Source organism: Anopheles arabiensis, chromosome 2, assembly GCF_016920715.1.
Source record: "Anopheles arabiensis isolate DONGOLA chromosome 2, AaraD3, whole genome shotgun sequence".
NCBI lineage: Eukaryota > Metazoa > Arthropoda > Insecta > Diptera > Culicidae > Anopheles > Anopheles arabiensis.
This window is the reverse complement of record NC_053517.1, coordinates 5045498-5070869: the sequence shown is the minus strand read 5'-3', so window position 1 is coordinate 5070869 and position 25372 is coordinate 5045498. Positions and strand designations below refer to the sequence as shown.

At 47.9% G+C, this 25372-nt stretch overlaps 1 protein-coding gene across 8 annotated transcripts in view; it reads left to right on the top strand.

Annotated features, from left to right (window-relative positions):
• Positions 1-25372, top strand: part of LOC120898279 — a 60213-nt gene that overhangs the window by 25485 nt on the left and 9356 nt on the right. For all 8 annotated transcript variants that reach the window (XM_040303891.1, XM_040303895.1, XM_040303896.1 and 5 more), the window contains one exon: positions 17502-17635. In XM_040303891.1, coding sequence (XP_040159825.1) covers positions 17502-17635 — 134 coding nt within the window. The remainder of the gene's footprint in view (positions 1-17501; positions 17636-25372) is intronic.

Below are 25372 nucleotides of genomic sequence, written 5' to 3'. Positions count from 1 at the left end.
CTCTCTATCTCGTTCCCTTTTCCGTGCCGTTGTTTTCGTGTTACTGTTTCTGAAATGAGTTTCCTGTTTATCGCACTTTTGCCACCGATGGGGCGCGCTTGCTCTGTGCTCTGTGTAAAAATGGGCTGATTTTATGGACGTGAAAATAGAGTGTTCGAACTCTACACTACTCAGGTAAACATAGAAATTGTCGCCCATGCTGTTTACCCGATCGCACGGCACAGGCATCATCGAACACGCACGACAATGAAGGTCGCATCGAATCGCAGCGTGTTGACGCTGAATGACTCAGAAGGTGCCGAGCGAAAGATCTGATTGTGTTTGGTAATAGAAAAAAACCTGCGCCAAAGGTTTATCTCGAGAGTTTGATTGATTGTACACCGCCACGAGGCATGTACACTGCCGCTATCAAAAGCATCAGAATGCTAACAAACGGTACACAGACCTTCAAGTCACAGTGGCGGAGAGGAGAAGAGACCTGCTCAGAAGCAGCTTTTTCGGCACATTTTTTACAGCGTGTTTACCACCATTACAGCGGAAACCGGCCGGTGAAAACCGGTTGTGGTTGCTGCTGTTACTGATATTCCCTAATTTTCAGGGTCGACTATCTTCTCATTTTTCCTTTCCGCGCACCCTCGGCGTTTCAGCTCGAGAGAACAGTTTCCTCCTCCTGCCTGCTGCAGTAAGAATATTATCTAACCGATTCTGACACACTAACACACAGTCCGACATTTTTTGGCCAGCCCTCGGCCGGCGCAAGATAAACAACAACACAACTACCGTGTATTACGGCACATAAGGGCAAGGGGGTAAACAATATAATTAAGAGGCCAAGGGGCCGTGTGGTCCGAATTGCGCAGCTTTACCTGTAAAAGCCAACTATCGTAGTAGTGGTGCTTCCGTTCTGTTTCCACTAGCCGGCATAATTGCTGTTTTCTGTCAGTAGTAAGATTTGGGAAAACAATCGTTGCCAAAGATGATTGGAAATAATGATTAACTGGAAACGAATTGTTCTACCATTAGCAACGAATGTTCCCATGCATGTTTTTTGTTCCACTTTTTTCCGTGAAACCAACTGGCGGCGTTGAAAAGAACTCGTTGATATTTGTAGCATGTTGGAATGGGAAAGGTTACGAGAGGGGTGTGAGAAAGCGGAAGGGTTGGTTTTGTTTTCCTTTAACGCCGCATTCGAGCTCGGATGAAGGTGTGCGATGAATACACGCGCGAACAGGCACATACACATACACACGCCTAATGCGCATTACCTCATCGCGTTGTGGTTTGTAGTGTGCGTGAGATCCTGCTCCTTCGCTTTTGTACACATCGAGATCTCGTCTTACGCACTATGGGAAAGGCATGTGGCCGGCAGGATGTTATTTTCTATAGAAGAGCCACGGATAAATTTAAAAAAAATAATGGTGTAAAAAGTAAATGCTAAAACTGGGCTCGAGTGTAACTCAAATATGTAAACATCTGTGTGAAAATGTTTATTATTATTTTACTAAACAAAACACCCCTTTCTGTAACGCTCCCATAGTGCGGTAGCGATTGAGTTAGCATGGCCAACCCATCCACGCGCTGCGGCCAATCCCACCATTTGCTCTTTGGTATTTGAGCCGCATGAAAGTGAAATACGAAACTACAGATCCATCGACTTGTGTGGAATATCGTGGCGTAGTTACACACGTTCAGCAAGTGATAGTTAGAATTAGTGATAGTGACCACAAGTGTATGGTATTTGCAGGGCGCATCTTAAGGAAGAAACAAAAGGGCTTACCTTTTTATGGTATGGTGTGTAAATAGAACAAGACGAACTCATTCCACTGTAGAACGTTTTACAATCTTCTTTGAAAAGCGATCGTGGTATTTTAGACACAAACGGTTTTGTGTGTGTGTGTGTTTTAAGGGTGACAGCTGCGTCTTTGTAGTGCTTCGTAAGGGCTATGAGTTGAGTTTTGGGAAATTTCCATCTTACCACGAAGGGCTAGCTAGCTAAGGCTTGGGCCAGTCAGTCGGTGTAATACCCAAATATCTATCTATTCCCCTACCCTGCTTCATTTCAATATCGCTTCGGTTGCCTGACGGTGGTGGCTACGTGACTTCCAGCGCTCCGCCACAAGGGGCCCTACCGTGCGAGAGAGCTCAGTAACCTCCACAGACGACTGAGTGGGGCTCCACTAATATACGCGTGCCACTACTACTGTACCCCTACAAAGCGCCTAACGCACCCGCGTGTGTATACGCAGTGAGTGAACGCGCGCGCGAGAGGGATTGTGCGTTTCCCCCAACTACACTTGTGCTCTGCTGCAGTTTGTTTGTGTCTCTTTCCTCCCTCTACGATGACCGCGCACGGCGATCACACGCACTTGCCTTGCCCTCCACGTGCCGCCTGCTTCCAACGAGCGCGTGGAACGATCGCGATCGTGAGAAGCTGCTAGAAAAGACATCACAAAAACAACTTTCAAACGGTGTTTGTGTGTTTATTAGACGTTTTATCGTACGCACACACACACGTACGTTTGGGTCGGTTTCAAGCTATCTGTTGCGGGATATTTTGTTTGAAACTCCCTACGGTGATGATACTTCCCATCATTTGGTCACAATTTACTCACTTGCGTTAGCTTGGTGTTTTTTTTTATCTGGTTGATTGCGGTTCTGTTAATTGTTCAATCAATCTCGCCTTCTAATAATAATAATTGTCGGAATTGGCGCCACACGTATGAGTGTTTGTTTACGTGTGTGCGAGTATCTCCCATGGGAACTTCTTCGAAAACTAGAAGGGAACACATGGGGACAGGCGGCAATGAAAGGAGCGGAACAAACATGGACGGTTTCGGTGACAAATAAACTAAACTAGTCGTGTGGCGCGTGTCCACGTTTCACACGTTTCGTGGACGCGGCGGACGCATCTCGTGATGATGATGGTGGATGGATGTAAAAATAACTTCTTTCACGCTCATTCGCCCCCACACACGGTCATCAAAGTAACGATGTTCTAGCTTTTCCTGCGCTTTGCTATTTTCTTTCAATGACTACCTACTGTCTGGGTTTGAGAACTTATCTTTTTTCAAGTTTTAGGAGAGTTATATTATTTGTTTTGGGCACTAGCACTCCCTGCAATCAAATCAGCAGATCCTGAACGGCGGAAACAATCGAATTTCAATTGCTGCTTCCATTACGACCGGAAAAGTTAGATCCCCTTCCTGGCACAATGCTCGCCGGAGATGGAAAATGGAATTAAATTCGATTGTTGAAAAATACATCTTCAGTTTTTATGCTTTTGTTTACTGCTCGCTCCCTTCGCGAAAAACTTTTTCCCTGCATGCATTCGGTCGTAAGAAATAATGTGAAATAATTTGATTATATTTTACCTTTTTGTGACATTTCTTCTTTCTTTTGAATGCACTCAATCTCTAATACTCTATCCGATGCTTGTTGGTACACCGATATAGAGGACAAGTGAACCTCCATTTGCTTTTCTGTCCTTGAAAGCGGTAGAAAATACACTTTTATCCTTTTTCCGACATTCTCTACTTATGGACGAAGGCGGAAAAACACATCGATCGATCATCCTAATGGGAAATTAATTGTGTTTCGCATCCGTATTTTGATTGATGCATGGCTGGAATTAGAAGCATTAAGCATTTGAAGTCTGGCTGTCCTTTCCTCTATTGAATTAGATCCATATTTCTGTAGCTTTCATGTGAGAATGTGTGGTATAAACTGTCCGTTATCATACATAATGGGCACAACACAGTTATTTAATTTTGGGACAGTTTCTGCTCGTTGCTGGATATTAGCTTATTGAATCTTCCACTTTGAGTGACCGTTGAGTGAGATGAAGAGAATTTGGTCCCAGATGCTTTGCTTGCATGCCTTTTTTGTGTAGATGTTGAATATAATATTTATGGCCCCACCTTCTTGGAATAACATTCTTCCATCGACGGAGTGGAGTAAACTTTACGCTTAATATTTGCTCCTATTTTCATGCCTTTTTATTTTGTAACCGGCAGGAGACACACGGTACGGTAAAAAAAGGACACTACTTCTTGGAAATCCCGGGACAATGTAAACTTTTCCCCCGAGGGCTTATGGGCCAGCTTCGTCTCGTCGTACACGTGTACGCCCCACCGCATTAGACGTCTAATCGTTGTCCCCACCAGCACAAGGTCGCTCATAAACCCGTAATTTGACAAGAGAGTAATTTGTAGATCCTGTAGGCTTAATGATTCCCCGCTACGAGCTGACCGAGACGAAGGGGAGGCCATAGGGGATGGCTATAGAAGTGTGTAAGAACATCCGGTGCGGGAAAAAAGATGCTCTTTGGAAGAAAGTTTGTGCTAGTTGGTGGTGGTTGTTTCGTCCGTGCCCTTGCACAGGCTTCCCGGACTGTAGCTCTTTCCCGTTGGTCGCACTACGAAATTACGACCTGTTTTGACATCTTTTTGTTTCTGTAAGACCTTGTTGTCTAACGCCAGCTATGACCCTGCAGAAAAGCGTGACACGAAGCACAGAGCAAAGCGGGTCGGATGAGAATGAAAACCACCCCCTCTTCAATGCTGTGTGATCCCCGCAAAAGCAAAATATTACGGAGACGGAAAATGAATACAATAGTGTCGCTTTTCCTTAATGACAGCACACCACTGTAGACGGAGCAGGTCGTACGAAATTGTCAGCAAAAGGGTGCGGTGTCGGAAACAGCAACAAATTGCACGCTCGAAGGTCAACGGAATGTGCAACAAGAGAAAAAGAGAGCGTGTACTACGGCGAAGGATAAGAGAATATATGGCCTGTGATTGTATGGGGATGTGAGGAAAATAAGTAAACGCAAAAATAGCCTGGCAAGAGTGTAACCTGATGCAGCCATTTAATAGGTGTCGGTTGAATACGCCCCATCGGTGTTACTTCTTAGCCCGCATTGGTAATTGCGCGTTTTTTTTTTACCTTTCTTCCAGCTAATCGCGCCAACAACGCGCCCGGCGGTACCCATTTTATATTGAATTTTCTCTCGCAATGCAAATTACACCGTTTCCACTCGTTCGATAGCATCGTATTGCTTCGAAAAACCGGAAGGCCAAGAGAGAGAAAACGTATCACCTTACCGCGCCTGCCACCCAACCCCAACCACCGATGGTGGTATGGTGGTGGTGGAGACGCCAAGTCGTCCACCGTTTCAAGGACGGGAACGCTTTTCACTCTCACTTTCAATTGGCCCACGGAGGAACGGAGTGTGTCGTCATCGGGTGGTGCCGTGGCACTCATTTTCTCACCCCTTGTTGGTGGTTCTCACTCTCACCGTTTCGACGGAAAGCTCCAAAAGAATGCACAGACGAGACTGTGTTTACATTCCTTGTTGGATCGTGTGTTTTTTGTTGGGAGCGTATTCTGTTGGGAGGGGATGGGAATTGCCATCCTCGCCCTTTGGCAGACGGTATATTGTGTACTCTTTCCTTTTGGCTTCGCCTGTTTGTACGGCTGTTTTGCGGCTGCGCACGTCGGCCAGACCGTTTACGTGAGGCATTTTCCCGCGCGCGAGTTCTGTTTTCCCTTCCAACACGAGAACGCGGACGACGGACGAGGAAGAATACGCGGTGGTGGTGGTGGTGGTGGTGTGAAGGCTTGGATGTGTCACGTAGGCCCCAGCACGGCAAGTCCGTTTTGCGCCGTTGCTTTCTGTTATCCTCTTTCCTTGGGGGAAGCTATTAAATATGAGGCAAATGGAAGGATGGAGCCGGCTAGGATATGGTTGTGGTACGCTCAACCACAACCGGTAAAGCATTTTTTTTATTTACATTTTCTATTTTATTTCAATTTACCGCTGAAAGCTTTTTCGAATGCGGATCGTCAGTCAAGTGGAAAATGTTCTCAAATCTCCATGTGAAGGAGTTAATGGTGGAGAATTCGGTGAGATTATCAGAAAGCAAATCAGCAGTTGAGATGTTCGTTTTTGCTGTCTAGAAGAGGTTGAACAGACATTACATAAAGGGTTCGCTTTTAGGGTGATGCTGATGGGTTCTGACAGATAAGAGTGTGGGATTTGCAAATCACCGTAAATAAGCGTTTCTCTAATCTCCTTCTTAAAAGTTAACTTAAAGCTACAATCAAAGGAGGGATTTGATCCATCCAATTGATATGAAAAAATGAAGATGTTTTAAGATGCCGGCATTGCAGTCAGTTGTTGTTGAACGGTTGTCAAAGCTCAGCTTTAATGTACCGGCGTTCTTCTATTTACGTATTTGAATCACTTCATGGCCCTCGTTTCCGGTTCTAACCTGTCCCTAAGGACTGTGGGAGAGTCCATATGGACGGGGTAAGACTCGCCGTGGGTTAGCCTTGTGTAGTAGGGAAGGAATTGACGTCGTAGAAATATCCATTTTACGAACTTCTTGTCTATTATTCGCTAAAAGGCTCAATCTAAACTTACACAGGGAAATAGAGCTGCGGAAGCAAAAAAAATACAACATAACAGTTCGCAGTTTACCGGAAATGAGCAAGTTTAGCTACCAGTAGCTGGTACCTTATGACGCTTTAAAATGCTAAAACTCAAACCCAAACATCAGTTTCTACAGAAGAATGTATTCACGTGAGTCTCGTGACTTCTTGCAGCAAAGGGACACATACATACACTATAAGGGAGCGACAGTTTAGTGGGAGGATTCTCATCCTCATCGCGGCGCTCACTTATCTCAATCGCAATGAGCTGAGCTGTGAGCTGAGAGTGCAGCACAAGCACACACACGTGAGTTGAGAGCGCTGGGAAGTTGGGTTTGAAAAATCTCGGCTCAACGAAACCCATTCAATACGCTTTTGAAACTCGCGCGCGTCGGACACGGTACCCTAGGGCCTGACAGGGCGTAGTACACGTTTTGTGAAGTGCAAACCCTTTCGTTAGAAGCAAGCGAGATAGAGCGATAGAGCGGGTTAATGACGTCGTCCTCGAGAAACAAACAGCAGCAGTAGTAGTAGCACGTGGAGTGTGGTGTGAATGGTGAAACAAGCTCCCCAAATGCGGAAGAGACGGTGCACTGCAGGCGCATAGTTTCGATTCGGCGAGAATAAACAAACAAACAGTGGTGTTATATAATGGTGACTAGAATGTAAATTCTCTGTTCCTTTAGTTTTTTAAGGTCCCTCTCCTCCCTCCGCTTCGCTCCGGTGGCGTTTTGGGAAGGGTTTTACGCGCTCTGGGTGTGTGTGTCGGGGGGGGGAAGAGAACCCTTCCGCGTACTGACCTAAATATATTTCGGGGGGAGTTTGGGTGGTTTTGGATGGAATGCCCTGCACGCATATTCGTTTACCTTCTCATACATTCATACGTTGACCATGTGACTTTTGATTCTGGATGGATGGCACATGCTGGTCTACAGAATAGTGTGGTTGGTGTGTCTCTTTCACGTTCAGCTACGTCCAGCTGGCACGGACTCGCACGGTGAAGTGACAATTGTTTTGAAACCGCGCTTATCGCCACCCCGATGACCCGTGGGGAGCGGGACCTTATCTAAATAGAGCGTTTAGGGGTTTGTTTACTAGATATTGCAGGGTGTGCTATGGTGATGTATGTTTTTATGATACATGATACAAAGACCTTGATAAACCAAAACTTTTGCTGGGATAAATAAAGCAGCTGCCAGCAACAGTGTCCATGGCCATCGCATTCGCTGTCTGTGAAAGATGGAAAAGATGAAGAAAGATGAAACATCGTCATATTTATCTTCGCTACTTGAAGCAATGAGCACGAGACCATTTTCCCCAATGAGAGACCCCGCATGATGTGTGTGCGTGTGTGTGTGAGGATGCTGGATGAGTGAGATTGCTGCTCTCATTCTCACTACTGGTACCGTTGGCGGGGGCCGATGAAATGCAAGATGAGCTGAGTCTGATGAGTGTGTGTTTGGAGGGCCCCAAACGGGGCAAACCCCTCGCCGCATAAGAATGGGTAGAAGTGGATCGCGGCAACGTCTGCTTGATTTTCATCGTCAAGTATCTTTCTTACCGCCCAAAGTGGGCATCCAGCTCCATCATCGTTTTTCCGCCGGCCTCACTACTGTTGATGCGTTAGGTCACGGGAAAAGGTGAACTTGTTGTAGTATCGATTTTCCCTTCCTTTGGTTTCTTAAGGAGTGAGGAGGTTTTGGTCATCGTTTTTGGTAACGCTTTATGGTGAATGAAGTTAAGTATTTTCAGAATTTTATTTATTTTTGTTGGACATTGTATAGCTTAATTGGAAAATGGATAATTCTCCGTAATATTTTGTATCATGTATGCCTATTCTGGTTCATTGGCAATTAAAGATAGGAAATAAAAGGTCCTTAGTTTCCTTCCTTATTCCTCGCGCCTCACGCTAGCATATTCAAGAAACCATTTCCTTGCAATTTATTATTCATCAATGCCAGAGGAAATTCATCTTCAATTTATCGGGTTGCTTTATACTAGTTCCTCTCATACGTCATAATAATAGCGCCTTTCCTTACCGTGTCGTAGAAACACTCCTCCTATGTGCGTGTTTATTCTGAGATCTCTATTGATTTTCCATCATTATCATCCTTCTTCTCTCTGGTGTGTCATGTTCTATTATATGCCCGGATCGTTAAGAAAATGGTTTTGCCGAGTTGACGCCACAATAAACGAAGAGGCGTTGAAGTCTCGACGATAAATGTGAACTGTTCACCCGAGCATCATCGGCTTGGTGAGCGATAAATAAATAATTTCTCCTGTTGCACGAATTGGAAGTGTATGAAGTAGTAGATCCAATGTCGAGGTCAAATCACAGGAAGGTAAAAAATGAACAGTTTAGTTGGGTTAAAGATAGCTTTACATCCTTCATTCGTAGAAATGGAAGCAAGAAAACAACACTTATTATTACCAAACTACTTACAAACTACTTATTGCTTCAAACTTTTTCTGATCTCTGTTAAAGAGGGATTTCATTTGTTTGCTATTTTGCAGCAATGTTAATAAACAAGGTTTGCAAATATTAAAAACATTCCTCGCGTTCGGACCACACCAGCAGCTGGCCAGCTCAAATTCCACGACTGTGTTCCCTTTCATCCAGTGCGCAATGTGTGCCTGATTTCACGTCGCGCTATACTAGCAAGCGTCAAATTGTCTGTGTGGGATTTAATTCGGGTTTTATCGCTTTACTTGCCAGTTCGGTTTAAAGTGCATTCTTGGCTAGTTTTTTTTTATTACCACCCGGCCTTCCTCCCTGCCCAAACGAGCGCAGAGGAGCCGTTTTCTCTGTGCGTTGTCGTTTGGAATTTGAGATGGAAAATGGACGAACAAAGAAAAGTTTCAGCAAATGAAGCGAACTTTGGAAAAGAGAATCTCCAAAGTGAGTGGTGGTGGAGGTTGTGTTGGTGTGTGTGTGTGTGTGTGTGTGTGTGTGTGTGTGTGTGTGTGTGCTAACGATTCGGATGGATATTGTGCAAACGAATGCAATTGCAACATGACCGTCAATCGTCATTCGAGTCGAGGGAACAACGGGGTAATATTTTATGTGTGTTCCTTCAATTACGATGTGTGTTGTGTTCCCGTGCGATGGTTTGTGTTTGTGTTTATGGTGTACTACAAGCGTCCCGTGTGGGTGTGTTTGTGTATGAGTATTCTCCAGACCGGCCGGAGGAAGTCAAATTTCAACCGCAGCTTGTGGTGTGTTTCGTATTTCTTTTCGTTTTCGCTTCCGCACGCCATTTGCATGTGCTTACCATTCCCAGAAGATTGAGTTATTCGTATTTTTAATGTCATTGATGCCCATAGGCGAAACTGTAGAACCAAATTCCGCACCTAGGGAGAGAAACGAAACGGTAAAAACATGGTGATGGGAGGGAGTTCGCTAAATGCGATCAAGATATGAACTATCTTCAAAACGGTAAACCTTTTGCTTATTTCAAACAGTACCACTTTGTGCCGCCTTATTGTGCGTTGCGCAAAAGGGTTGTTTTGCTTACTCGTTTCGATTTTCTCATCTTGTTTCCTGCCGCCGCCCTCTCTTGCCTCGAATGCGCTGTATTTGCTCACAGACCCCCATCACAGTGCAACCTTTCCACGCGACCCATTAGAAATCGTAACCGTAAGTTGCGGTGATCAATCTCGTTGGTCTAAGCTCACACTGCTTCTTCCATCGGGGACATGACTGCTGCTGATGATGGCTCGCACACCACCGCGAACCGTAGCCTTGCCGCGTTTAATTAGATATGATTGAATTAATTTACCCAAACCCAACGATCAATCGAAGATGTGATGTGCCGGGGGAAAAGGGGGTCGTGTGTCTCCACGTTTCGGTACACGTCCAATGAGCCTGTGTTACCCTTTTCCATCCCTGCAAACGAAACCACCGACCACACAGCGTTGAGAGAATGAGGCAATCAAGCATACCGAAAAGAAACGTTTCTTTTGGTGTTCAGCCCAACGAGGAGAGAACGGGTTGTGATAGGAATTATAATCAATATCGAGCGAAAATAGACGGTTCTGCTGCTGCTGCTGCTGCTGATGCTGCTGGTAGTAGAGACTACCCTTTTGTCTCCCCAGTACTGCCCAGTGTGCACCCCACCTTCCAGCGATGGCTTAACAATTTTTGGCAAGTGTTTGCCCGCCTGCGCCTTTTCTAACATCATCTTCTTTTTTGACCGCAGAGCACGGGCTCTCAGCGCAATCGGCGTGTGGGCGACGTCGGTGTGTGGTGCATAATGAAGCAGAAACGGGCCATGTGCACACACCCGAGTGTGCCGACGCGGATATTGATTTTGTTTTTACGGTGTGGTTTTCCAACATTTTAAATACATTCGGCAGAAACCCGGCCACCCTTCAGACCTTGACATTCGGTCGTAATTTGGTTGTCGAAATAAACGGCGAAATAGTCGTACCCCGTAGATCGATCGATCGACTATTTTTATGCGTTTGTGTGTTATCAGGCGTCGCTTGGATGTGTTTTGCTGAAAATAGTGTCAATTTCTAAATTGGTTGCCTCATGGTTCCGTGTTTCCCCCTCAGTAGATAAAAAGGGTGAGCTTTTGTACGTAATGTTGCACACATTTTGCTTATCAGCCGGTTTAGATAAGACAGGCGCAGTTATGCTCATCAACCTCTCTTGTCCAACTGGTGGTGGTGGTGGTGAAGTTGTTTAATTAAGCGGGAAATAATAATTAATGAACACGCAGCGCACAACTTCTGCTGGCGATTTTCTGCATACGGCGGTGATTTAGTTTGTTACATCGATCTCCGCCTCTCCCATCCACGGAAGAGAGGTGTCACCGTGATGCTACAGCTAGATAACGAGTCGCCGCACCAACTCCACATTGTTGTGATGGTCCAATTACGTTTTACTCTCTCTGCCTTTTGCCTTTGCATTCCGGTGCCCCGGGTATTTTGTATCGAAGGGGAAGTGGCAGGATATGTGCAGAACATGACAGCAATATTTCCCTCTTGTCTATTCCTACAATGTTCATTGTAGCTACGATGCGAGCAAGACAGATGACAATAATAGCGGCGGGCAACATGTAATGCTCCGAGCGGCGCGAACCTTGCGAATCCCAACGAATAGTCCTTGCCCTGTGTGCTTTTTTTTACTCTTACTTTGAATCTACTTTGAATTCCTTGTTTTCATGATTGCGCGTGGATATCCCTGTGCGAAATTTTTTTCCCTCCCGGTGGCGAGTTGGAGTTGTTTTTTGTTGCCATTTTTACTTCGACATTGTGTGGAGGCGTGGAGGAGTTTGTGCGAAGTTAGGGCGAAACCGACATGATTCCTCCATAAATTAGCACGCCGGGAGTCATAGAGCTGAAGGTGTATGTGCCTGTGGGGGTTTAGTTGTAGTTTTGAGTTGTGGAAGTGGGAAACCGGGGAAGAACATCAGCGCAGCGAGAGTCACACGATTTTGCAGCAACAGCTGGTTTTGCGCTTCACGTTTCACGTTAATATCATATCCCCCATGTGGTGAGGAGGAGGGAGGTAAACTTCATGCTGGGGGCTGGAGGTGAGACACCCGAGTCACCCACAGGGAGACACAGGACGGTGGTGCCATTCAGTCGTTGATTGTTTGTTGGACATGAACGACGTGTTACGGGTGCAGAGCGCACACTCTCGGAATTATCCACTGGGTCGGTTTGGTGATTAAACATGTAAACTAACAAAAACTTGTATTTGTGAGAAACAATACTGAACTGGATTTATTAGTGGAAGAAAAGTAGCATTAAGATAAGGTAAACGCAACACAGCCGCCCTTTGCATAAGGTCCACGCGCGTTCTTATCTTCTGGCGTTGCTGTTATATTGCACAAACAGTGACCAGTGATTGTAATTCAGTGCAAATGTGGAGAGTTTACTGAGCGCTTCTATTCACAATAGGTTCATTCACACGGAATCTCCATAATGTGACTGCAGTGCGTGACAAAGTGTGTATGTGTGTCCACCAAAGCAGCCTTCAACTCGGAAAGGCAACAACAACCACAACCGTGTGCGTGAGTGTGTTCATGTGAAAGTGAGATTCAATACGACGCATTTCATACAGCAGCCAGCAGTGAGTGAGCGGTGCATTTCAAACTTTCCCTCAAAACGTACCACCAACATTGTCGTCGGACGACCCGCGCGAGCGATATACCGAAACGTATATTCGTAATAGAGATAAGAGATCAGCGATCGATCGGATAACAGCAGCAGCAGTAGCAGCAGCAGACCGGCCATGCACGGCATACAGCACCTCTTTCGGCAGCATGCGCTCGAGAAGCAGGCGAGTGCGGACAGTTGGCACTCGGCCAACTCCTCCAACCAGATGCTGCAGGGCTCTACCTCGACCATGTCGTCGACCGCGTCCTCTTCGGCCAGCCAGCAGCGGGCACCGAACGAGCGATCGCACAGCATCGACGAGTCGCAGGTGTCACTCGCAAGTGAAGGTAGGTGTTTTGGCTTTTGTTGGACCGGAGTTGTCTGCGTCGTATACGGCCGACCACTGTGTTGCACTGTGCGTGCTTGTGTATGTGTATGTGTAAAACATGATTTGACCATAACAGATTTGAGATCTGCAGTTAGTCTGTCCAAGTTAGTCAAAAGAATGGTGTTTTCTGGCCATCTGCATCTGGTGGCGTTTTGCTTTATTTTGCAGTTTGTTCTACGAGATGCTAAATTAGGACTTATTTTCTCAAAATGTTCCGTGAATGATCGATTAGAAGCCACGCGCAAATATTGCCGCCAGTTAATAATCGTGAATGTTTTATTGTCGCTCGAACGATTGCCGATTTTTAACGTCCGTGTTCGGTTGTTTGACCTAGCGATTGGGTGCTAAAAGCTCACGTTTTCAATTACAAAAAAAAATCGTGTATATTGTTTTACTACACATACGCTCCACACATATGGACAACACGTTTGTCGCCGGCGTAGAATAGGGAGAAACGGCTCGTGCAATAAGGCTCTCTTCTTCACACAGACTATCGGCTGGCATCGAGTCCGCGACACATTATGCCCGGTGGTTCAGTGCGATCGCCAACGTCACCGCAGGAGTACTACAACCTGGGCATCTCGATACCACGCGGCCGCAAATCGCCCGAAAGTCGTGGCAGCCAGTGCTCGGAACTGAGTGCCGGAGCGAACGGAATCAAGCGCATGTCCAAGCGCATGCCGGACCCGCGCACGAACGCATACAACCCGGTAAGTGTTTCCCATAGTGTGTGTAGTAAGTCTGTCTATCGTCGGTTTTAGCACACATGCACTGAGACCGTCTCCTCTCTTGAACTGTTCACAGAGCGCACGGCGTGGTTCGCTGGAGAGTGCGTGTTCGCCACCGAACCATCATTACAACACTACTGCCGGCTACTTTCCGCATGATCTGGACGACATCTACGAGTACAAGACGGACCATCAGTATTTCACGCACACCGGTGCGTACCATCAGCATCCGGCGTATCCGCTCACGTCGGACCATCAGCGCAATCTGCTGTTCCAGCGCAACCACGGGTTCCATTCGCTCGACGAGTACGCCTCGTCCGGTGTGTCCAGCTCGAACAGCTCCAACAACCGGCTGCTGGGCTACCGGAACCGGTTCGATAACAGCAGCTTCGCCCGCAAGCTCACGCAGAGCATCTCGCAGAGCAGCATCGACAGTGGCCACTCGACGGCATCCAAATCGTCGACGTCGAACAACAATGGTCACGAAAAGCGATCCCGCGAGAAGGGCGGAAGCAACAGCCACCATCATCATCACTCGATAACGGAGATGATCAAGCATCTGGGCAAGAAGGCACATATTTGGCCGGGCGGCCGTACCCGTCATTCGTCGATCAGTGAGGATCACCACACGGACGAACATCGGCGCGGTGGTGCAGGGGACGGCGATGGAATGATTGCTCCGCCGAAGGAAGACTTCCGGTCGCGATCGCGCTCGCTCGATGTTGACCAGACGCGCCGAATACTGGACGACTGTGAATCGACGTACAAAATTTATAACAAAATACTGCGCGAAGGTAAAACCGCTACTGGTAAGAGTGACCCAACAAACTCAACGCGCAGGAAGCGCCATTCAAAGTAGTGTTTTGAATTTGAATTCGAATGAGACGACGATCTCACCTTTTGTGTGGGCAGACCATCATTGTGGATGGATTGCTATTACCAAAATTCGTCCACAGTGTTCGTGTCCGTGTAGGATGCTTATTCTATATAGAGGGAAACAGGGCACACCGTCAACAACTCCATTTCAAGATATTGTGAGATGCTATACACACATCACGGTCATAAAATGTAATCGCAGTATAAAGGAGGAGTGTGCCTTGGTGCTTGGACTCAACAACAACGAGCTGCCAATTATCTTCTGTGGTGCTTTTGTTGATCCCTCGCACTACTTCTTACCCCACACCCCCACAAGGAGCCAAGAGGAGGGAGGCAATGTGTGTGCACACACAGTCGTCGCCAGTGTGTTCTCCCTTGCGACCGGTTTTATTGGTGGGTGTACATAAATAGGCGGAGTGTTTTGTCCACTGCAATCACTTTTTTGGCGTGTTTGCCGGTTTCTTTACCTAGGCGCTTACGTAAGCCAGGGAGAGAGGTTTGTCGCTGCGGCGTTGGCGTGTGGCCAGTCGTTTGCGGAGCGTGTCTCCCAAGCAGCGTGAAAAAGTGCGATGTTGCGGGGTTTTCGTTCGTATCTGTTCGTCTACTTCTTGCAATGCGTTGTTGTGTGGTGCGGTTCGGTGGTGATTGCAGACTTACTTGAGTTGTCGAGTCTCGGGCGTTGTTTACATGGGATTGTAAACAGTAAGCTTGTATTTTGCCGGCGATTGCTTGAAATCCACCTTCCTCTCGGCATCGATGTGCGAGAGAGCCGCTTGATGAGGTCCAAAGTGCACGGGCAAAAAATTAACGCATGAAGTAATGGGTAGATTATTATTGAGTAAGTCAATGCACGTTCGGTATGAGATAATGGAATCTGTGAGGAAGAGCAAATATGCTCCCGCAGATCGGTTTGCTTTACCAGCAGGGCTACAAACATGTGTGTTTACCATCCGCGGGACTGACTGCCTGTCTCTCTCTCTCGGGACACGCTGGATCTGTTTCGTGAGTCTGTTGGATTGTTAAACAGGGAATTTGTTTGCGGTACAGCAGCAGCAGCAGCAAAAATGTTTAAATCTTTCATGCGGTGATGAATTTTTCACGGCAAACACGATGAATAGTAAGTGATTTTGGCGAATGTATTACGCACACGTTTTAGAAGGCAGCACTGTAGCTGCTTCTCAGAGCAATCGTGCACTCATCGGCATATTGTTGTCCGTTGAAGTGCATTCGTTTCTCTTTTTTCTATTGGAAAACCTTCAGTTGCATGAGGTGCAAAACATGTTTTGATGCATAAGAGCTTTGCACCTCGTCACAAGCAAGCGATGAGGAGAAGCTGGAAAGGGTGGGGGGCACTCTCCGGACTATGCTTGGTTGTTTGCCCGAGTTTGAAATCGATAAACAACGCAAACAAGTGGGGCAAACTCGCGCGAGAGCGTCCAAGCGGCCGCGGCGAACAGAACCGGCGATTTTGTTTACGAATTGGAGGCACGTCCAGTGCAAGCCCGCGTTCTTGCCGATGGCGTCAGCGAAGTATGGTATTATGCAAATGTGGTTAGGAGCAGTTGTGGATTTGTTTTTTTTTGCTTCTTCTCGTCCATCGACAACTCCTATGGGTCGGCGGGGAGCTAGTTAAAAACGTCGCATTCGCGGCGCATAGAGATCGGCGCAATAGCGGCTTCGTTCGCACGGCGTGCGACGACGCTGTGTATGCAAATTGAGCCTCGTGTGTCCATTCTGCTGTCCGGTTTGTGTGGGTTTTTTTTTGTAAGTGTGCAAGTTGATCGAACGGAAAGCGCAGTCTTTTACGTTCTTGCGTCGTGTATCGCGATGTGGTCTTTTTCCCCACGCGGGGGCTCACAGACGATAAATAATTGTTGGGTTGGGTTCAGAATTGGTGCCATATCGAAATTAATCTATTACTATAATTGGATTAATTTATTCATCCTGCCCACTGGGGGCGATATCATCTTGACGAGCAACACACCCACTGGATGGATGGGAAGAGATAGCAATCGAGTAGTATCGCACGATACCCTGTGCCCTCAAGCTTCCAGTGCTACTTGTTTACATTTATTCGTGAGTAAACTGCGCACTATTACACGATAAGCTTACTGACCTGCCCCATCAACTATCCCGCGTGTGTTGTGACGCACCTAGTAGGAGGGGGGAACCATCGTTTTACACCCTGAAGGAGGTGTTCCCCGTTTGAAGCTACTAGAACGCTAGAACCAATCAAACCTGTCCATCCAACAGGTTTCTAATAACGATGTGGGGTGTGGGGTGCTCCTCTTTTGCTGCAACTCGCAGAAATGAATGCAGAACGAATGCAACTCGTTAGTTACACTATTACCTACACACACGTGGTCTCTGGAACAGTCTCTTCCCCGGTCAAAGTCGACCTTCGTGGGAACAACATTGCCCGGTCATTGTCGGTCCTGTTCCTTTGCGCTGTCGCTGGCGTGAATTTGCAAATCAAACGTTTGTCTTTTTTTATTCTATTTGCATATCCATGACCGTGTTCACTCGAGAACATTCATCGCACAGTGCCTCTTTGCTGTGTGAACCTTTGATGTACATGGAATGTGCCACTTCGTCGTCCGGTCAGAAGGGTTTGCTGGAACGGTATTGGGCGCGTACGTGACGCATCAAGTGTGTCGAAACACGGGGTTTAGGATTTTTTTTTGTGTGTAGACTTACAAGCAAATTACTCATTTGCCCCTGACGAGGGGACGCACGGTACTGTCTGTTGTGTTGTCTGTGTCCGGGTCACAGACGGTATATACTATTTAAGGTCACAGTGGACAGACGAGCGGAAAAACACGCAATCGGTCTTTTTAGCTTCCTGAATCAGAGAAATGCATTTGACAAATATTTAGCGACAGTAAATACAGATGCCGCCGCGCTACACATCACACGCTTACACACGTAGTAACACACGCCTTTTCTTTTACCTTTCTCCCACCCAACAGCCGCTCATATGCGAAGGGCCTCGGCCGAACTGGCAGAACGTCGGCGAGCATCGCTAGGAGCAACGCGAGGACTTCGGGCGGACGGTACGCTTGATCCGTATCATGCTGCGATCCTGTTCCGTGACTCAAGAGGGGTAAGTTTTTGAATAAATCATACTACATACACTACCATCACGCTCCGTCTCACATATACATCAACAAATCACGATTTCAACTCAAATCGATCACAAATCGAATCGTATGCGGAACGTTCTTGCGTGGTGCTGTACGGATTGCATACGGTGTAGGCGCGAACCGCGCAAACTGCGAGCGCCACGTGGTTGTCGAGCGAAGGGGAGATATTCGAGCGGTTTTGCAGCGCGTCAATTTGCCTGATGATGGTCAAGATCAGCGCGCGAGTAATGATACATTGTATTGTTATTGTTTACTTTTCTAATTTAACCAATCATTGCTTATTTAAGTGTGTTTGTTGTTGTAAAGATAGTCTTCCAGAAATAATGTGGAAAAGGCACTGTTTTTTTCTTTGCACAAACACAACACCGTGTCGGGGTGTTTTAGCCGGAAAGATAACAGCTTCTCTTCGTAAACCTATCGCATCATCCTCGCTGTGGCGACAACAATGATTGATATTATTCCAATCGCTGGCGCATTGCTGTTCAAACTAGGCGCCCCACGACTGATATTACTGTGCTCGGAAATGTCGACCTGTCAAAGTTGACACGTGAATTGTATCAAATTAGCACCCTGTTTTGCGATCCGGGCTACTACTACTACTACCATCTCACCGCACAATACCGATCGTTGCATTGAATGTGCCTGGCGGACAAAGAAAGATCTAACTTGCAATGGCGCTGGACCTTCCAGCAGGCCCTTGTTTCGTTGGAAATGACACGATCGAAATTGGAATTAATGTCATACATAGGAACAGTGCAAACAAGCGTTGGGAATGAATGGCACTTTGAAGGGAGATCGGTACACTGGCGCCAACTACTGGTCATCTTCAAGTGAGAGAGACAGGCAAAATGAATGATTTTACTACTACTGCACAATATTTAATTTGCACGCTTCATATCGTGTGTGTGTGTGTGTGTGTGTGTGTGTGTGTGTGTGTGTGTGTGTGTGTGTGTTGGTGGTGAAGCGATGAGTTTAATAGTGATTCTATTGAAAGAGAAGGGAAGCTGACAAAGTCGATCACAACTCCGTCACCGTTAATGAAACAATAAAATTAGCGACATGACAACGCAGTGACAGTGTGTGGTGTACGGTGCTGATCGGTCTGATTTAGAACGCGTCGCTCGTATGTCGGTTTACATTTTTCACTTGAAACTCACTCGATCATATAGCTTCAATTGTTTAAGGCGTCAACTTGTCTATCACACTGTTAATAAACGTAAAAATATTGTTGATAAGCAATCGTCGCTCCCTACGGTGCGCCATCGGCCGGTCGTCGTGTCGTGGCCGCAATGATCCATCGTTCAATTGAGAAACGAACGAAGCAGCGTGTGTGTGATGACTAATTGGCAATAAAAGTGTTTTCTTCCAACAGGCCCCAATGTCGTGTAGGGAGGAACAGTTTGGCGCGCGTTGTGCAATGGAGGCAATGTTTTGGTGCCCCCGGGGTACACTCTGTGCCGACCGTAGAAAGGAGGGTGTGTGCTTGTACACTCTCATACATATTCACCAAATAATCTCGGTTGTTTACCGTTTGCTTACTGCAGTAGGGCACAAGAAGCACAGTATACGGTGGGATTAAATTAAGTTTAATTATTTAACCTTTTAGTTCGAGAGATTTTGTCATGAAATATCTTCGCAAAACTGTGATAGATATTGGAAGAACATCAAGAGTTTGAGCCTGAAGCTGTAAATACTCATCTAGATGTTGAAACCAAATCGTTTATATCTTTCAAAAATCTTTCAGCTGCGGCCGTTATCAGCTTCATCCACGATTTTGCGATACGCAATAGGCAGAACACAATTGCGGGCCACTGCAACACATTGCAATTGAGGTGTGTGTGTGGGGAGGTGCTCAGATAAAGCCTCTCAGCAGCGCTTCTTATCGTCAGCTATCCGGTTAATCATTACCGACCCCCGCCGGTCCCATGTGGGAGTGCGCTAGGAAACAATTCCGACGAGCTCTCGAGACAAACACCTTGTACCAACTTGGTCACTTTATGTTACTGAATAATGCCTTCTCGATTCCACCACCACAGCCACCACACACCCCTAGTATAGGGATGAATTGGAAGGGAGAGAGAGAGTAGTGCGTACGTGATTCGTCTGTGTGTTCGACGCACACACGTAATTGTTCACCTCGGCGTGCGCGCGGTCGCGGGCGCTCGCCGGGTTATTCGCAAAGCTATTCGCGACGACGTTCCGGGTTAATAAGCAACTGATAAGAAACAGTTTGTGCTGGTGTGTGTGTGTGTGTGTCTGTGTTTGTGCGGTATGATGAAGCATTATCGAATGCCAAGCCGGCACCGTTTTTTGTTCACGATTAGAGCAAACGCACTCCTGGTGTGTTGTTTGCTGGTGGCATTTGACCGCGCGTTACATACCTCTAAGCACCGGAGCAACCCCCCAGATTGATTGGTTCCTAAGGCAGCGCCCGGCACCCCGGACTTGTCTATCTGTAGTGTTGTGTGGTTGTGTGCGATTGCAGTACAATCTCGTTACCGTGCGCGTGACGTCAGATCAGCTTGCCGGCCTGTTGTTGAGCTCTCCGGTGCTTTGTCCGGTGTGCTTTACTAAGCCTACGACACGCTACTAAGGCGGTTAGAAGGTTAGAAAATGCATTCCTCTCTTGGGCGCCATCTCGCCAGATTATGGCATAGGACGGGAATTAGAGGGTGGTGAGATCAGCAGCAGCAGCAGCAGCAGCAGGTTCACAGAACGATCACACTCCGGTTGAAGGAACGTTGTGGTGTGGCACCCAAGACGGTGGGACAAGACGCGGAATGAACGTAACAAGATTGATAGTGAGTGTGTGCGGGGCAAGCGGCGGATTGGAATGGCGCGACGCAGCAGCAGCAGCGGTAGGGCGGCGCGAGTGCACGAGTGTGTGTTTATATGTGTGTGCACGGTGGGCACACGAGAGTTTGTGTATTGTGGCCTCGAAAAACCGTCTACCGGGCGGCGCGCAGTTTGAGTTCACTCGTTCGCGAAACCAGACGCGCGCGCTTGAGATCCGCGGTGTTGATCCGCGCAAAACGGACACAAACCCCACACATACACAGTGGCGCGCGCGGCGTGTTTTTTTTGCCAATTTACCCTTCTTTCCTTCCCGTGGTTGCTGTTGGTACGTTACGGTTGCGGTCGTGTTTCGGAAGGCGTTTATTTTTTAGACCCGCGATTTTTAATCAATCACACTTGATCGCGTTCAAGCAAGAGCGACACCCGCGAAGGGACACCACAAATATGCGATTGATCGAACCGTGTTGATGTGTGGTGTGGTGTACGACGATGCGTGTTAAAAGCCGCGAAGCTCCTCGTGAGCATGTTTTATTTCAGTGCGTAGAAAAGTCGTACATAGAGCCCCACCGAGCCCCTCTCTCAGTGTGTGACGATCGTGTGTGTGTGCGTGACAGAAATGGTGAAGAAAGATCACGAGCGTGAACTGAAAAAACGCTATCAACGATAACACATCAAGACGGCATGTGTCGTGTGATTTAATTTTCCGCTCATCGCCCACCACCGGGCATGTGACTTTTCCCACTAGACTCGTAAAGTGCGTATGTGTGTGTGAATGCGCTCACGTTTATCGAACAAAAAAGTTGGAATTAAAGTGCGTCGTAGTAGTAGACACACCGCCATCAAATCCACTTCTATCCCCTTTCCCTGTTGTTGTCCAACAAGAAGTCGCAGAAATCGCTACGAAAACCGACGACGACGGTGGCAGCAGAGTGTGTCGCACGATCCTTCCCACTGCTGTCCACGGCACCGCGCACAGCTTTTATCTTCGGCCATCTTAACACGCACGCAGGCCCCCCGCTCCCCCTCTAATATGTATCGCGCGCAAATGGTGTTGTCGGCGCGTGGAGATAAAAATAGCGCAAAACGAACGCGAAAAGCTTGATTAAACACTAAACTTATTAGCTGCAGATCGGAAGAGGAGCGTTTGATCGTTCGTCGCGCTACGTGTGTTCGTGCCATAGGGATCGTGGTTAGAGGGTGCTGGTTTGTTTTTGCCTATTGGGAACCACTAGACGGGTTGAAAACTGCTGGCTGTGGTTGCTCCTGTCCAGGAAATCCGCTCCAATGCGGATGTTATTAACGCCAACGGGGGGAACTGCGGATATACAAGTGCGACTCCTTGATGACTTTACCAGATCTCCCCCATGTACCAGCGAGTCTTGTTTTCGAAGCAACAACACTGATCAACTTAACCTGAAAGGGCACAGAACATCATCCCACCCCCCTGCCTTTCCGATCAGTCGTACTTGTGATCTTGTGCCGAGGAGAGATCGTGAGCTGTTTTGGTGGAGCTTTTGAAAGGGTCCTTGAAGTTGGTCAAAACCAGTTCATGGATTGGTTCGACTCTTTGGAATGGAGGTGTAACTCCCCACAGCCGTAGGCGCTCTCCTTTGGCGGCGTCCCTCCAAGAGAGTGTCATTAGGTTTTTGGTGGTACTAGTACGCTGCTGTTGACCTAGGCCTACTCACCGGTCTCTAGTCTCGCTGCGGAGGGCATTTGTCTGGAATGTGAAAGAGAAACGAACGGCGGCTGATGTCCAGTTAGGTAGCAATGATCGAATTTGATTGCACAAGATTACTTGATCTATCGACTATCAGTAGTAGTACGCTCTAGATAGAAGTGCTCAAGTTGATATACCCTTGTAAGCTTTGTCGTAACAGTTTTAAATCCAATCCACTTGAAAGTTTCCACACCACACACTGTACAGTAGTTATCGAAGACAAACAAACATCTCCAATAGCAGAGGCAGCGAGAGCCAACTTGATAATCGCGAAACCGAATTGAGTGTGTCTGATCCTCCTCTCACCAGTTTCTAGTTGCATCCAGTTAACACCCGGTGTATAAAATCGATTAACATTAGTGTTGATCGCGCGTCAACTGACGCGTTGTACTCCGATAGAGCAATAAAACCGGAAACGTGCACCTCTGCACCTACCTTGCCTGATTTGTGATAGAAGTCGTCAGGACAAAGTAGCACTCCCCCCTCCGGTGGACGTGCGTTATACCAAAGTTAGCAGCTGATGGTGTCGCTTCCCATCGCTTCCTCTCCTCCAATGCGCGTTTCGTGGTGCAAAAATCTATGGCCAATAAAACGGCCCAGGGTGGATGAGGAGTGTGTATTGCGGTGGTGTGTTTACTGCACTCGTTGCTGCTGGCGCGTGTGAATACTCCCTCCGAAAAACCAGCAGTGATTGATACTGGAACCGCGTCACTAACGTGTGTTGGTTGCCGCCTGCGGAATTTGTCGACGCTCCGGAGCGCCGGAGGAGGTTGAGGATTGAGAGGACGGGAGACAGGAGGTTAAGAAGTTGGATTTTTTCGGTTTCAATTTGGTTTCCAGGGGGGGGGGGGGGTGGGGGGTGATGCGGGCGTTCGACCACGTTGTACGGTCGTGGTTATCGCTTCTCCTCCTTCCAGGGGGGGATCTTTCTGCGCTGTTGTGCTCCAAGGGGTCGGGACGACGGTGGTGGTGTGTATATAACCAACACCAACATCACCATCTCCACCACCCTTGGGATCCCGGGGGTGGTGATAATGAGTGTGGACCAAATATTTGCCCCCCGTGTCCGGAAAAAGAACAGGTTGCTGGGGGTGGGCAGGATGTGTTTCGGGTTTTCGGGTGGCTTTACTGATGCGTGGTGGTTACATTCTCTGTCTGTTCCTCATATCAGCCCACGCTCGAGCTAACGGCTCCCCAGACACAGGCCAGGATTTGTAATGATTTGCATCGACGGTTTGGTGGTAGTTCTTGTTTTTTTCTTCTGTCCACCTTTGTTGTGTGCAGCACGCGGGGGCGCATATCTTATCAGTGGGGCTATTGACCACGGAAAGCGAAAAAGGGGATCTAGTAGGTAGGTTAGCCTTTTGATGTCGCCTTTTTTATTGGACCTTGGAAAGATTTGGATTTGTATTTTTCCATCGCTGCTGCTGCGCCCAGCAAGTGTTCTTTCAGTGTGTTGTGGAGTATTGAACAAGACAGTGAGGGGAAAAATTTAATTTGATTTAAATTGCAAACATCCATCAATAAGAGGTGATTCTAGTTCAATTACTTTTAATTGCAGAGGAAGCAAGAGAAGCTGTGTTTACAAGTTATTTCAACCGTCGTGAGAGCAGCCAGTCGGGGCGGCCAAATGTTTCGGCTCTTTAGCGTAAACCAGACAAAACTTATAAGGGGAGGGGTAAGGGAGGGTAGAGAGCGGGAACTGCGCAAATGTTGCACCACTAACACCCACCCCATTCCACCTGATGGGGAGGTAGGGCAGTCAAATGGTGCTAATAAGACACGGCGTTTCGGTGATGGATTGGTGGCCGTTTTGGCATCGTCGTCGGGTGGCAAGGGAAAATCGACATGATGGTTAGCATTCTGTGCCTTCTTCTCTCTTTTTCTCCCCGATCGCTGAAGATCCGATCGGGGGGCAGTATGTAGCATTTGTTCATTCACTCTAGTCCGCAAATTCCGTAAACAAATAGCAAAGGTTAGTGTCGAGCGAACGCGTGCAGCAGCGCAGCGCATCATCCACAGCCATACGACGCGAACGTTTTAGGGCAGGGGAAAACGAGAACAAGATCAAGTGTGTCCTACCATCAATCGTGTATGTAACCGACCCAGCGGGTGGTGTGTGCCGTTGTGTGATGTGTTACCAACGGAACTTTGTCCATTTCGTACGTCCAGTTTGAAGACGGAGTGATTCGATGGCACACGATCGAGCGGTGTGATCCTCGGCAAAGTGGTGTACCGAATCCGTAAATAATATCCAACGACTGTGTGCGTGCGTGTGTTTTCTCTTTCTTTTGGTTCGTCTGTTAGGTGGTCTGGTTAGTGTGGCCTCGTTTATCCACGTGCTGTGTTTGGAGTGGAGTGGATATTCTAAAGTCTCGAATGTGTTCTTTGTGCGTAAAAATTGTTCAAAATTCTGAGTGTGAGTCTGTGCCGTATCAAAGCTTTTATCCAATGAGTTTCCGTATGTGGTGAGGATTCGACGCGATTGAACCATGTTCCGTCGTTTTTCCCTGTTCGATGCTGCCCCACCCTCCAGTACGGTGTCTGTGGCGCGGCCGAAACCACCGCAAGTGCCCAAGCTGCCACACTCCTCCAGTGCGGCAGTGAACGGTGCAACTGCGGTGCCCGAGTTTCGTGCCCCACCTCGTACCGATCCGATCAATATCGCCGGAGCAGGCGGCGATGGTGGACCCGGTGGCAATGGTGCACTGCTCGCCAGCAATGGCAACCGTAGTCCTCATCTGTTGATGCGCGACGGTTCCAGCACCGGTGAGCTGCTGCATCTACATCACACCACACCGGGACATTCGCCCGGCTCCGTCGGATCGGCATCGTCGGCAGGAGGTGGTACTGTCATTCGACCACCATCGGTTGGTGGTGGCTTCAAGTTACTTTCCTCCTCGCCGGCTACACGCTACCACCGGCAGCAGCACTCCTCGATCAGTGGATCGGCACCGGCCCACACGGCCAGCGCACTGCAGCAGCAGCAGCTACTGTACGCGGCAGCCATCCAGCACCACGGTCCGAACCGGCAACCGGTTAACAATGTGCCCGTGGTACAGTCGGCGATAGCACCGGCCAACGGTGGCCCAACGGTTCGCCCGTCCGCAGCCATTACCGCGCGCGAACGATACAGCTCCGGACGCTCCATAAGCAGCCCGGTTTCGCCCAGCCAGCTCGC